General features: G+C 37.3%; 1 protein-coding gene across 1 annotated transcript; it reads left to right on the forward strand.

Moving 5' to 3' along the window:
- The first annotated feature begins 10,311 nt into the window (after window positions 1-10,311).
- LOC145222385 (uncharacterized) lies at window positions 10,312-15,326 on the forward strand. Its single transcript, XM_080088491.1, has 12 exons — window positions 10,312-10,450; window positions 11,006-11,154; window positions 11,531-11,643; window positions 12,015-12,168; window positions 12,491-12,628; window positions 12,894-13,013; window positions 13,486-13,666; window positions 13,718-13,850; window positions 14,220-14,295; window positions 14,809-14,963; window positions 15,031-15,116; window positions 15,175-15,326. Exons 1-12 carry the CDS (start codon window positions 10,312-10,314, stop codon window positions 15,324-15,326), a joined length of 1,596 nt encoding a protein of 531 aa, XP_079944617.1.
- Window positions 15,327-15,727: the final 401 nt, after the last annotated feature.

The raw sequence follows: 15,727 nt of genomic DNA on the forward strand, positions 1-15,727 counted from the left end.
ACTAACAAAACTCTCTTTGCGAAGGCTGTAAAGCTTTTGTGGACTTTCAATTCGCCAGGAGACTTCGATCCACTGACATAAAATTTATTGTGTATAAATTGGCCCATACAAAATAGCATTAACTAGACCGAAAGCTTTTATAGTTTCTTCCCAACACAACGCTTAAGCAAAGACGTGTTACAACTTTTGTCAACATTGTCGCCGGTTGTCTGGCCACAAATGAATATCTGGATCAAACGAACTAGTTTCAGCTATGGTACAAGTAGATAATGCAGGTAGAAAAGACGCGTTTCATGTGAGTTGCGACGTGCACCACTATGGTTTGTTTACACACCTTCAGTGCTCACTTGGAACAACCATTGTCCAAAAGGTATCTGAATCTTAGGTTATATGAAATACATTAAGCCGACAATTAAGTAGATAAGCCAAGTGAAGTGAGACAAGAAGAACCCTAAATCAGTTGTTGTTAACAAACAGATTGGTCTACTTGCTTGTGGACTATGGGGAAGAATGGGTGGGAGTATAAAATGCAACATGTGTAGGGAGTTCAAACATCCGCGAAGTGTGCATTGTTGACTTTACTGAAGGCTTGCTGCGAAGTAATTTTCAAGCGATAAAATTATCGCGCAATGAAAACTTGAAATAGAATACCATAAAAAGCATTTATCCTTGGGCTAAGAACGAATTAATAAAAACTCTTTATTTACAAAGGATTTGAGGTAACAAGTTCACTGATCAAAATCGTAGGTAATTGCTTGTAGTTACAGCAGCTTAATAGGCACAGTTAATCATGGGATGTGCAACATCAACGGTTTTTGTCAAGGAACTAAATCAAGATGACACCGATACTGAAGGAGAGGCTTATTTTAATGGTGGTAAGTTTCATGTTGACAGATGCGTTTTATTACCACGTTACAGATTGTACCAGAACCATACAAATACGTCGTGTTAAAATTCTGCTCTTGCCAGATCTATGTGAAAGTCCCTTTTTCTAACACAAGTTAGGAGTTTCCTGAAAACAAATAAAGCTTGAACTTTAAAAGGTTCTGGCCGAACCTGACATCTCCTTTCAGACTGATGTTTTCAATTGAAACTTGTGTTTCGATGCGTGCTGATAAAACTCATTTATGACACTCCAATATTTTAAACAAACACTTTTAAAACAATAATCTTAAGCTAAACAAAACATCTACTATTTTGCATAGAAGTTTTTATTGATAAAAATTAGTTAACGTTTGATGTTATAGATTGGCGATATTGAAAGTTCATGGGCATTATTTTTACACATTCCTAAAGATAGTCCGAAACCCAAGCATCGGCTAAACGGAATTTTCGACCGACTGAAACTTCGGTGTGTTTTTCTAATCTTGTGTTTTTTGTCAACCAGAATCTGCATCGTTATTCAAGCGGAACCTCCAACGAACAAAGCGTGACGTAATTGGTGACGTCGAAAATGGAACCATGGGGGCAAATACGCAAAATCTTCTAATAGAAATACAAGAATACTACTATGTCAATAAACTTATACCGGTATTGTATTTTGCTTGGTTTTAAATGTTTGCTAGCCAATGTCAAAAATGTGATAATTTGTTTTGTCTTTTTTATATCTGTAAAAAGTTGTTTAAATGGCACTTTTCCATCAGTGTATAATAAAAATAGTGGAATACTTAATGTCTTTGAAGAAATTAATACAACTAGTGGATGTTAGGGTGCGCGTACCCTTTAAGGTGTACGAAGATTGAATATTAGTTACTTTGCGGAAAATACAACAGGGGGAAGGGAGAACTGGTTGGGTATTTCAAGGGGTGTCAACAAGGAAAAAGGTAAAAAATCACTGGTCTGCAGACAGCTGGATTTATTTTTAACGGCACACAATAGTTTCCCTTGGGCGTGTAAATTTTATTACCTAGAAAGTAACGTTTTATTATTATTTTTGCGCAGAAAAATCGGAAGCTCGTTGGCGATTGGTTGGCACGTGGTGGCGCTGCGGAGTTGTTCAAAACCTATTTCGACCCAGTGACTGATTTTTTACGACTTAAAAAGGGTCATATTAAAGTACAAATTTTTTTCTCTAAACGCCCCAGGGGGGCGCCGGCGCCAAACTTGGTTTAAAAATGTTTTTTATTTCAAAAAAATGTAAAACCGCCAAATTTGGTTTTGAAAAAAAAAAAAAAACTAATTAAAAACTACATTTGTAGTCTTTTGTGGTAAAAAATAGTTAATAGAAATCGTTTGTTTCCGATGTTTTACAAAAATATTCTGTGTATAGACACAAGGCTATATCGTTTTTGACGCGCTAACTTTCCTCTACAACTGTTCAATATCAAGCAACAACACGAAATATTACAAACAAACTGGAGCTATGGAGTTAATCGGGTGGCACGCCGAAAACACCAAAGACGTTTCGGTAAGTTATTACAACTACACAACCTTGGACTTTAAGTAGGCTATTAATTACATACGTCTCACGAAGATTAAAGAAAATTGAACAATAATGTCAAGTTATATCTAGAAATAATATTTCATAGACGATACCCCCATCGACCTATCTGGTTAATACGATCAAAACACAAATGCTGGCCGATTTTTTAAATTGCAATTATAATTTTGTCTCTGCATTCCACTGTAAACTTTGCTTCAGGTCAACGGCAACAATATGGTGCTATCTGCTGTCAGTTTGCTCACCCTTCCACACATAAGTGACGAAGACGACAATGACGTCATTCAAACGGACGATGCGATCATCAACTACATCGTACACGTATTGATCGAATTTGTTTCGAGGCATTTCAAAGTTCATTTAACGATTTGCTTTTTTTAACACTTGCCAACGTAAAAAGTGTAATTGCAAATCGTTGCGCCGTGATCCACCAATTGTCTCGGCTTTATTCGCTGCGTGACATTTATTATTGCGCGGCTATTTCGGCGAAATGTTTTAGTTCAATTGTGACGCTGCAATTTCTTTCACCGATCGAGCAGAAGAAACGCAATTTAAACACCCTACATCTACACCAGCGGTTCTCAAACTGGCGGCCCTTTTGGGGTCCGTGAGGCAATTTTGGGGGAACCGCGAAAAGGTTGAAGTAATTTTATGTTTAAATCAAAGTAGAATTGAGAATCGACTTTATTTATTGTTAAACAATAGCCTTTATTACATGACAATTACCAAAACCGTAATTGTTCGCGCACAGCTGTAATGTTTTTTGTCTTGTCTGTGATGTCACACGCTGTCTTTGCATAACTAGCTAACATCCTGCAATCAACTTTCGTTTTTATGAAATACACATTTAAGCTTAAGGACCGCTAGCCCTCGAAATAATGACAAAGGGACCGTTTAGAAAAAAATGAAAAAGTATGAGAACCACTGATTTACACATTTGAAGAAAATAAAAGTACAATGCTTTCAAAGTGCCTGCGACAGAACAAAAAGTTGATGTCATGCCTAATAATAATTTTTTGGATTAATATAAACATTTTTCAACGTTTTCAATGTTCCTTCAAAACCAGTCACAGTGCCAGCAGCGATCGCAGGGCGTATAACTTTTCAAACCGTTTTGTCTTAGGACTTGGACAAAACTTTACACAGCAAAAATCGGCGTTCAAACGTTGGTTTTTCGGCAGAGGAACTCGGTCTAGGTTTGACCAAACTCGCAAACAACAACAAGAACAGCAAGCTCATCTTACAAAGTGGACCGCTGCCGTACCTAATGCAGCTAATAGAAAAAGGCAATGAAAACTCAAGTAAAAACGAAACTCATTTAAAACATTTTTTTTTCACTTGCAGGCGATGTGAAAGAGCAAACTATAGCTGTTAACTGCATCTGGGCCTTGTCGTTTGTCAAAGAAAACAACAGAAAAATCAACGACGAAGAAAAACTTATGAGGAAACTTACGGAGTTAAAAAGCCATGGCGCTAGGTGCAAAATCTATTTCATTTTACGACAAAAGTCTTTACATTTTAACACTTAAAGGAGTCTCACAAATGGCAAAATCTGATTTGTCGCAACGCATTAGACTGCTTGCACCTTACGAAAATGGCCAAAATAACCAATATAGTTCACTTAAATAGTCTCAAATAACCAACACCTTGTGCAAATTCCAACGTTGGTTGGATACTGCTCCTAATGTTTGAAATTCTATCTTACCGCGCATTTTACAAACACAATGTTGTTGGGAAACATGCACTATTGGCGTTACATAATAGCCTATATGGCAAAACAATGTTATAAAGCAGGACTACTCGATTGGCGGACCGCGGTCCACATCCAGATCTCTGAGGCGTCGGTTGTGGACCTCGACGGTCATTTGATTAATGCTACATATACTGTATTGTGCGTTAATAACTTGCTCATTGCTATGTAGAAGCAGTTTTACAGCAGCAACTGGGTCGATTTCTAGGGCGGCTGCGAGGAGCCCAAAATCTTATGTTAGGTCAGAATGCCCAACTGTGATGCAAAAATGATCCATTATTCCACTACACAAGTAACAAAACAGCGATTGTTTGCACACAATTGTATCAGTGATGCAATAAACTGAATGTTTAATCATTGCGGTACGAAGTAATCCTGCAAACCAGACAAAATGTATTCTACATTTCGTTGTGCTCATGTACATGGAGTAAATTAACGTTTAGTGCCTAATTCAAGCTTTAGATTTTCCCGACATGAACACTTGTATTCATCTTGGACCGCGATTCTTCCCTTTAGCTATGACTAAAATTTGCTAAGACACGTTTCATTTGCGTAACTGACAAAAGTTTTTGGACCTTTTGGTCATTTTTACCTTTCCTCTCTGGACCTTTGACAAAAGTAATTGTATAGCCCTGTTATAAAGTATAAACTACCTATAAATAAAAGTAAGTAAAGATCAGCAGTGTAATATTTTTAACGGTATTTTCCAATAGACATCTACGAGAAGCCGCGTCGGGTGTATTGTGGGTACTTAAGAACCAATCAGAACCGAGTGTTGGTGACTCTAGTTCAGTAAGTGCAACATATTTATTTAAACTACCCCGCAATAGCCTAATTTAATTGCGGAATCTTTTTTACAAAGGCGACTCAGCCGCTGGGTGGAGCAACAGGCCACAATGGGAAGTCCCCTCATTTGATGCTCAGCTATTCCTGGGCCCACCAAACTTTAATAAAACAGGTTATTTATTGCTTTTCTGAAAACTAGAAAACTTTGTCCCCTTGCTCAAATTTACTTAGATTAAAACCGACCTTGAATCTCACGGCTACAATGTTTGGATGGATGTGGATCGAATGGGGGGAAGTACCTTGCAAGCGATGGCAGACGCAGTCGAAGAATCGGCAGTTGTACTCATTTGCATGTCACAAAAATACAAGGACAGTCCAAACTGCAGGTAATCTGAAGATACAACCATGTATAGCGTAAGGTTAAAAAAGAATCATCTTGCAAATAGCCAAAATATTTTTTCCCGCAAAAATGTATTAATAACTTTCTTAATGTAGTACCTCTTAACACACAGACAAGCTGTTTTCTTTGTAGAATGGAAAGCAACTACGCGGATCAACGGCACAAGGATATAATTCCCATAAGAGTGGAACCTTGGTTTTCTCCGAACCGCTGGCTAGGTAAGACCTATGTAACTGCCCAAGTCAACCCACCGAAAATTCTCTTTAAATTATGCAGGCATGATTGTGGGTTCAAAGTTTATTTATGACATCACACAGCTTAGTGACGTACCAATTGTGATGCCAAAACTTGTAAGGGAACTGGGTAACAGGGGAAAGAAAGCTAGAGCAGATATTTCTTCACAGGTACATGCTACTTGTCTATTTTACTATTAAATTACTCTCTGAACAAATAAAAAAACTAGAGCAGTAACTTGAATTATATTGTCATTGCACAAACACTACAGCCTCTTTGGAAGGAGGTGATGGCATGCGTTTCAAATACGGCGGCTTATTGAAACAAACACAAATATGCGGCTAAAGTAGTATAAATCAAGGGTGGCCTTTGTGGTTAAATATTTCGCTTTAAGTTTTGTTCCGCAGTCAGAGTTTTGTTGGGATGACGCTATAAAAAATGAAATATTGATTGACAATCGATTTTAAACTTATTAGGACAAAAAATGATATATGATATGTTTCTGTTCGGTTATTCTAAAACAATTTTAGGTACCTATTTGGTAATTTTTTTACCGACGAGGTAACATTGACTTTTTCGATTTAGATCCAAGTAGACGGCACAACTGTTGTTGCACACAAAAAATCCCCCAGTTCGTGGACAGCAGAAAAGGTTCAGGAATGGGCAAAACGACACGGACTAAAAAAGGAAGCTTCGCCCACCAAAATCGGCTTCGTTGGGTCAAAACAACCAATCGTAGAACGACAAGTGCTTGTCTTTAAGTTTAGTGTATTTGTGACTGAAAACAATGCACAGATCGGGAATGCGTGTTAATTAACGGCAAAAAGGTGACAAAAATACTACAAGGGACTTGTACTTAATAATGCAAAGAGAACGTTACTTCTGGTATTCTTTTAATAACCGAAAAACATAAACAGGATGTTTGTTTTTAAATAAAAACTGTCGAAGATCCAGTAGCGAATGTTCCCTCAATGCAGCTGTGATCATAAACCTCGCTTCATTTTAAATCAATTTACATACAGGACGTAAGCAGGAACTAATTTAGGCCTGGCCTTATGGCAGTTCTGTAACTGTTTGTGTTTTTTTAATTGATATTTAATAAGTCATAATATAACATTTTTTGTTAACTAGATCAACTTACAAGAAACTGGATGGCGAGACTCTCTCGTTTCTCAAATCGCTTAAATCCGAAGCACCAGAATTTTTCTATCGTCACATCAACGAGAAGTTGGGTCTGAAAGAATCAAAAGATGTCATGCTGTTCCCAAAAGCTTTAAACGATTTAAGTTGAACTAATAAAACTCTCTTTGCGGTGACTGCAAAGTTTATTAAAACACTGTGGATTGATTGTATTGTACAGTACTTTTTCACTTTTTACGATTTGTTTAAATAAATACCTGGTATATCAACCATTCAAAAAAATTGTTTGCTGTGAGTAGCAATATTTAGGTGTCAAGCTTCCAGGTTTCATTGTTTGCTGCCATTACTTTTCGAGAGTAAATTTGTGGGGTAAATGGATCGAATATTAGCATAACACAAAACATGTTCTTGAATAAACCTAATTTGATTAGATGGCATGTTTTTTTTTAAGCAACAACAGCGAGTGTCATTTAGACCGAGCTTGTGTGTATTGTTCAAACGCGTCAAGAGGCGTGAATGCACTAAATAAAACCTAATTGCATGAAAAAACATACCGGGCACTATTTACAAATAAACATAAGGTAGAACGAAAGCTTTGCTGGTGGACTTTCCAAAACAGCGGTTGAACAAAGACGTATACAACTTTATCAACATTGAGCGGGTTGTACGATCTCAGGGACAAAATAGATATCTGGTTTCTACCAAACTTGTTCAGCTTGGTACAAGTAGACAATGTACGTAGAAATTTGACGCGTTTCGTCGCGGCTTACGACGTACACCACTATTGTTCGCTTACACAAGTACAGTTTTTGCAAGTGTTCCTGTTTGACATACCACTAATGTCACTGTATGATTAACTGTGTTGAATGTTGTAATTAAGTTTTTTTTAACACGTTTGGAAGAAATAAGTGTGTTTCTTCTAAAAATAAAACATGAAATCTGTATGAATATTGGGTAAAAAACGTATACTCAATTTTGCGCAGTGTGTTTAAACCCAAAATAATAACCACAAACAGTTGGGTAAATTTGAATTATACCCAAAAAGTGTTGGGTAAATCTATAGGGTAAAACTGTATTTAACCCAACTAAGTTTGGGTTCAAACTACCCCCCAAAAAATTTGGGTTTCCCCACCAAGATACCCAACGTCTTTAGGTTGTTTTTACCCAAATTGGTTTACAGTGTTACACAACGCTAGAGTGTTTGGCAGAAATTGTTTTTTCAACTTTAGATTGACGGAGATGACAGCATATCGGCTTGTAGTCTGCTTATTCTAGCACACATCACTGACGAAGACGACAATGACGTCATCGAAGCTGATGACGCACTCATTAACTACATCCTAGAGGTATTGCTCTTTTTTATGTCAAAACACCGACACGTTCCTTTTATTGAACAAACTGTTGTGCTTCTTATATTTACACCTAGGAGCCACACTACAACCCAGGTCAATAAAAGCGCTTTGGGTAAATGTTAGGTAAAGGTCTCGCAGACTTCGGTTTGTAAGCATTATGTCCTTCCTACGATACGATTGAAAACCAATGCCTAACCTTTTAGGGATCGCGTACCACCTGAAAGTATTACAAAAAGCTACTCGCGTACCACCTGAAAAGCTCCAGTGGTACGCGTGCAACAGGTTGAGAACCACTGTTGTAAACTAGAAGGGTGGCTTAGCACATATTGCCCTTGCACATACACTATAGCATATTTTGAAACATTAATATATTTCCTACACTTATTTATATTGGGTCCCATATAAGCCATCGTCTTTTATAACCTTGGTTGTTTCTGCAAGCAAAAACACATGGATCCCCACACATGCAAAGTTGTAGATAATGCATTTCAATAGATAACAATGAGTAAGTAGGATAACTAATTGAGGTTCAACACACACAAACTTAAAAGTAGGAAACCACAATGACTCAATCAATAGTACTGCAAAATTTTAATCCAATCTGCCAACGTTTAAGATTTCAACCACTAGAGGTGTCTTGAGCAACAATCGTTAATGTTTCTGACGTCAAAGGGCTGTTAACAACCCCCGAACTGCAATGGCGCAATAACGGTAATTGGCATACTTTACAAGCTATCCAAATTTTAGCCAATTCTGACATTGTTTACAAACTCACCCCTTTTAGGGGGCTAGCGGGGTAAATACTAGGGCTATCCGGACAAACAAACTGGGATGCACATCTACATAACTATATCTACGATCTGTGTACATTTCAGCCACATCCATCAAGCATATGATGGCAAAACGAGTCGGACAAACTTCGGGGGAAAAAACATTTTAGGGGGCTAGCGGGGTAAATACTGGGGTTATGAACAAAAACAAAGTGGGATGCACATCTACATAACTACATCCACCATCTGTGTCAATTTCATCCAAATCCATCAAGGATTTGATGGAAAAACGAGTCGGACAAACTTTGGGGAGAAGAAAAATGAAAGAAAAAAAAGAAAGAAAACAAACAAACATTTTGAGTAAAATCAATATGTGTCCCCTTCAGGGAAGGGGACCCATAATAATAGTATCCTCTGAACTAAATGATCTTGAAAAGATGATCTTGAATAAACCTGACTTGATTAGTTGGCATGGATTTTTTTACGTAACAACGGCCAGTGTCATTTAAGCCGACCTTGTGTGTATTGTTCAAACGCGTCAAGAGGCGTGAATCCTCTAAATAAAACTTTATTGTCCGCAAAACCATACCGGGCACCATATAAAAATAAACATATGGTAGAACGAAAGCTTTCATGGTGGACTTTCAAAAACAGCAGTTGAACAAAGACGCATTACAGCCTTATTCAATATCGAGCGGGTTGTACGTTTTCGGCAACAAAATAGATATCTGGTTTCTAACAACTTGTTTCAGCTTGGTACAAGTAGATAATGCACGCAGAAAGTTGACGCGTTTAAACGCGGCTTACGACGTACACCACTATTGTTCGCTTACACACGTAGCCTACAGTGTTCACTAGGAACAATCAATGTAGACACGGTATTTAAGTCTTGGGTTTCAAACAGATAAGCTAAAGGGAGTTAGGTTGGATTAACTGTAATCAGTTGTTGTTAAGAAGCAGATTGGTCTACCCATTGTGGAATGAGGAGACGGAAACGCTAGGTGTATAAAGTGCGACATATATAACGAATTTAGACAACAGCAAAGATGACATTATTGACTATACTGAAATCGTGCTGCGCTGTAGTTTCCAAGCGATAAAATTAACCCACCTCAAAAGCTCAAAATAGAATATCATAGAAACATTGATTCTAAGGGCGAGGAACGATTTAATAAAACAACTTCTTTCACAAAGACTTTTAGGTAACGAGTTAACTGATCAAAATCGCTATGATCGCTTGGAGTCACAAGTTCGGAAACGTTTGTTTCAAGGCTGAAATTAGTTAGATTTGGTATCAAGAACAAACATATTTTGCTGATGCAAGTAGCTTTAGTGTTCATAAAATCCGCACAAAAAGGATTAAAATTAGACAAGGCATCCCAAACACGACAAAACCTCAATCGCTTGTAGTTACAACAGCTTAATAGTAACAGTTAATAATGGGCTGTGGGACATCATCGCTTTCTGTCAGGGAACTAAGTAAAGATGACACCACTACTGAAGATGACACCGATACTGAAAATGCCACCGATACTGAAAAAGACACCGATTCCGAAGATGTTGCTTCTTTGGATGGCGGTAAGCTGTTGATGTCAACTTGTTGAAAGACGTGCGTTTAGTTGCATATTATAACATTTGATTAGGGCTGGTAAACCTTACAGTTCACAAATGTTCTTAGCAGTGGCCCAGTGTTTTCAAATGTATTGCTTTTGCCGGATTGGAAGTCCTTTATTCTATCACAAGTTAGGAGTATCCTAAAACCAAATGTGGCTTAACTAGTAATGCACCAGGTCCAAACCTAAAATATCCATCTGACCGATGTGTTCAATAGCACCTTGTATTGTCGATGCATATATGACATCTCAACTTATACGTATTTTATAATACGTAAGCTGAACAAACCAGCAGACTACGCGGCTCGTGTTTTATAAATGCAACAAATAGTTAGTTTTTGATATTGAAGGTTTAGGCAATAATTAACACACTCAAAAAGTTCGACTGAAACCAAAACATCGGTAAAACGGCATGTTCAGTCAACTAAGTTTTCTATATTCTTTAAAAAAATGTAGTTGAGCATTTCTAGTATAAAAAGTGAAAGGCTAAAAAAATAAACCTACGTTTTTTGTCAACCAGAAACTGGAATAATTAATTTATTCGAGCGGAACCTCCAACGAGCAAAGCGTGACGTAGTTAGTAACGTCGAAAATGGAACCATGGGAGAAAATACGCAAAATCTTCTAATAGAAATACTAAAATACCACTATGTCAATAAACTTATACCGGTATTGTATTTTGCTTGGTTTTAAATGTTTGCTGGCCAATGTCAAAAATGTGATAAATTGTTTTTTTTATATCTGTTCTTTTTAAGTGGTTTAAATCGCACTTTTCCATTAGTATATAATTAAAAATAGTGGAATACTTGATGTCTTTAAAGAAATTAATACAACTAGTGAGCAACCAACTAGTCTATTGCAGTGGATGTTAGGGTGCGCGTACCCCTTAAGGAGTACGAAGATGGAATATTAGTTACCTTGTGGAAAGGGTTCACTGGTCTAGTGTAAGCTGAATGTAGTTTCGTTATAAACAAAACAATAATTTGCCATGAGCATTCAAATTTTTTACATGTAAAGTAAGGTTTTATTGGTAATTTTTGTGCAGAAAAATACGGAGCTTGTTGGCGATTGGTTGGCACGTGATGGCGTTGCAGGGTTTTTCAAAGCCTATTTCGATATTTACTTCCAGAAAATAATAGAAGACTCCACGCTAAACGAGTAGGTGTTAAGAAAAACTTTTTATCGGACCAAATTATGAAGGTATACGTTTGACAAAAATCGTCATTCATCTGGCCTTCCACAGTAGAAATTAATCCAACTTGGCCGGTTTAATGGCTGTAAGCAAAACGGCCGTATTGATAAAAAGTATACAAGCAGTAAAAAAATAAACAACTGTGAAGGCTAAAGCAAAAGCATAAACTAAATCTAAATTAACCAAAAAACGAACCTCAAGTAAGCAGACTACAACCGGATAAAAAAATTAAACCTTTTTTATTCCGCAACCGTTTTTTGTGTGTATTAGACATAAAAAATAAAAAGCATGTACATGAATTGTGTATTTAAGTACGTTCTGTTTCATTCCGTTGCAGTGAGGATATGAAAGACTTCAAGAAATTGTTAGGTGTTTGTGTAAATTACAGCGACGCAAGTTCTCTCTTTGCCGAGTCGATAGCAAAAAGCGAAATACTTTTAAATCTTCTACAATATCTAAAACTCTTCAAAAATACCTTTACACAAGATCAGGTTTGGTTTTTTTAACGTGTTGGTTTCTTCAAAGCATGGTAAAAGCAAAATTTTACATTTTGTGCTTATATGGAAGAGATGCAGAAAGAATAATTTCATAAAGTAACAATAAAAACTTTCCACAACAATCTACCAGCCTAATTAACAAAGGACACTATATCATCTTAAAGTGCAATATTTTTTCGTCTAAATGTTCCCAGGGGGCGCCGGGGCCAAATTTGAAAATCACTGGTTTAATACTTAAAAAAAACTATTTTGTAATATAAAATAGTAAAAACATACCGTTTGTTTTCGATGTTTTGCGAATATATTATGTGTGCAGACACAAGGCTATATCGTTTTGCAAGCGATAACCATCCTCTACAACTGTTCAATACCGAGTAACAACACGAAATATTACAAAGAATCTGGAGCTGTGGAGTTGATCGGGTGGTACGCCGAAAACACCAAAGACGTTTCGGTGAGTTATTACAACAACACAAACTTAGACGTCAAGCAGGCGATTAGTAACATATGTTTTCATAAAGATTAAAGGAAATTTAACTTTAAAGTCAAGCCGTATCCAGAAAACAAATTTTATAGACGATTCCCTATCGACGTGCCGGGGTAAATGCTTTATTTTAACGCAAATGCTGTCTGATTCAGATCTCGATTCGTTGTTACAAATTGTCGTTTCGTCCCTAGAGGGTGAGGTCAACATACATATTTTCACTTTGCTAACTCAGGTCTATGGCGACAATACGAAGCTGTCTACTATCGGTATGCTCACCTTAGCACACATAAGTGACAAAGACGACAATGACGTCATTGAAACGGACGATACGATTATCAACTACATGGTAGAGGTATTGCTTGAATTTGTTTCGAGGCATTACAAAGCTCGGTTATCGATTGGTTTTTTTTGACACTTGCCCGCATACAAGCTTTCATGGCACATCGCTGGTCATGATCCACCAATTGTACCTTACATTTTGTTCGATTTTCTGGTTCAATAGCATAATTTTTTTTAGCATAATTAAAATTTGAAATTTAGTCATTGTGATACATTATTATTATAGAACTTAGTCTGATCATCAAAGCGTGAAGAGTAGCGTGTTTTTTACCACATCTACACCTGACTATTGTTATAGTCATTTGGGTCCTAATTTCCTGATATGTCGGCGTTGTGGTCCGCATCTTCTAAATCTAGATAGTCCAAAAAGTGGCCCGGGAATACGGCTTTTAAAGAATCAGCTCTAGTGATACTCCTGCAAAACCATTTACAGCGTCGGAGCAGCAATCAAAAAGTGCATAACTTTTAGACCCGTTTTGTTTTAGGACTTGAACGACGCTTTGCATCGCAGTAACCGGCGCTCAGCCGCTTGCTGGTCAGCGAAGGAACTCGCTCTTGGTTTGACTAAACTCGCAAATAACAACAAGAACAGCAAGCTCATCTTACAAAGTGGAGCGCTGCCTTACCTGATGGAGTTAATTGAAAAAGGCAATGAAAACTTGATAAGTAAGTAAAAACGAAACTCATTTTTTAAAATGTTTTTTTTTTCATTTGCAGGCGATGTGGAAGAGCAAACTATAGCTGTGAACTGCATCTGGGCCTTGTCGTTCGTCAAAGAAAACAACATACAAATTAACGACGTAGAGAAACTTTTGAACAAACTTAAAGAGCTGAAAAGCCATGAAGACAGGTGCGAAAATCATTTTCATTTTACGACAAGAGTCTTTATATATTTTAACCACAAAGGAGTTTCGCTAATGGCAAAATCTGATTTGTCGCAACGCCTTAGCCTGCTTTTACCTTAGAAAGTATGCCAAAATAACGAATATAGGCTAGTACACTTAAATAATCTCAAATAACAAAAACATGTGAAAATTCCAACGCTGGTTGGATGTTTAAAATTCAATCTTACTACGCATTTTACAAACATAATGTTGTTGAGTAAATGATCTGTACTATTGGCGTTACATTAGAGCCTGAACAGCAAAACAATGTTATAAGCTGCCTCATAATAGAAGTAAGTATAGACCACATGCATATTTAACGGTACGAACAACAGGCAGTTACGAGAAGCTGCGTCCGGTGTACTGTGGCTACTCAGGAACCAATCAGAACCGAGTGCTGTCGCTGGTTCGGTAAGTGCAACTTACTAAAAACCACCCTGCGATAGCCTAATTTAATTGCGGAATCTTTTTTTTAAAGGCGACTCAACCGCTTGGAGAAGCAACAAGCCAAAATAGGAAAAAAACCCATTTGATGCTCAGCTATTCCTGGGCCCACCAAACTTTAATAAAACAGGTTATTTCTGTTTCAACCTTATTAAAGTATACCCTCTTTCTGATCAATGTTTTCAACTGAGCCTTGTGCTGTCGATGCAAGTGATATCGTTTATATCACCCTTAAATCACTTTCATAGTGAGTGAGCTTTACTAAACGTCAACGTGGCTCGTATTGTATTAGGTGCAATCAATATTAAATTTATAATGTTATTCGAGGTCTTTGCATGCAATTAAAACGTTAGGTTTCGGACGAAAAAACAGTTGATTACAAAATTTTTCCGCGTACCTGAGGCAAAAATCGAATGTGCAACACACCACACTGCTTTTACGTAGACTCGAAATCTTGCCAGATTGCCTAAATTTACTTAGATTAAAACCCACCTTGAATCTCACGGCTACAATGTTTGGATGGATGTGGATCGAATGGGGGGAAGTACCCTGCAAGCGATGGCAGACGCAGTTGAAGAATCAGCTGTTGTGCTCATTTGCATGTCACAGAAATACAAAGACAGTCCAAACTGCAGGTAATGTGAAGACACAGCCACGTTAATGTAGTCATTTACATTTTACTTACACGCACGTACTTTGCAGATTGGAAAGCGACTACGCTTATCAACTGCACAAAGATATAATTCCTATAAGGGTGGAACCTGGATATTCTCCGAACGGCTGGCTAGGTAAGTTTTCGAAGAAGCGGCAAGGTAACCCACCGAAAATTCTTCTTAAATTATGCAGGCATGATTCTGGGTTCGAAGTTCATTTATGACGTCACACAGCTTAATGACGTAGTAACTGTGATGCCAAAACTTGTAAGGGAACTTGGCGACAGGGGAAAGAAAGCTAAAGGAGAAATTTCTTCACAGGTTCAAGCTATTCACCTTTATTAAATTACTCCCTGAACAAATAAAATAACTAGAACAGTAACTTGAATCATATTGTCATTGCACAAACACTACAGTCCCTTTAGAAGGGGATGATGGCACCTTTTACTAAAACAAACACAAATATGCGGATAAAAGAGTATAAATCAAGAGTTGCTTTTGTGGTTAATATATTTCAATTGAAGTTTTGTTCCGCAGTTAGAGTTTTGTTGGCTTGACGGCATAAAAAATGAAATATTGATTGACAATCGATTTAAACTTATTTGTAGGGCAAGTTTTTGTTGCACTAAAATCGTGAGAAAGTTGCAGTAAAAAGTTGCATTTTTGCACAAGTTTTAAAAAATAACAGAGGGGGAAATTCAAACTTGGTGATCGACTTTAGTGGGAAACCATCCCAAAAAGGTTAA

This window comes from Phallusia mammillata, chromosome 4 (assembly GCF_965637545.1).
Source record: "Phallusia mammillata chromosome 4, kaPhaMamm4.hap1.1, whole genome shotgun sequence".
NCBI lineage: Eukaryota > Metazoa > Chordata > Ascidiacea > Phlebobranchia > Ascidiidae > Phallusia > Phallusia mammillata.

Coding starts and splice junctions, on each gene's coding strand:
- LOC145222385 (XM_080088491.1), top strand. CDS start 10,312: ATGGGCTGTGGGACATCATCGCTTTCTGTCAGGGAACTAAGTAAAGAT. Junction 10,451..11,005: donor TGTTGCTTCTTTGGATGGCG/GTAAGCTGTTGA, acceptor TTTGTCAACCAG/AAACTGGAATAATTAATTTA. Junction 11,644..12,014: donor GAAGACTCCACGCTAAACGA/GTAGGTGTTAAG, acceptor ATTCCGTTGCAG/TGAGGATATGAAAGACTTCA.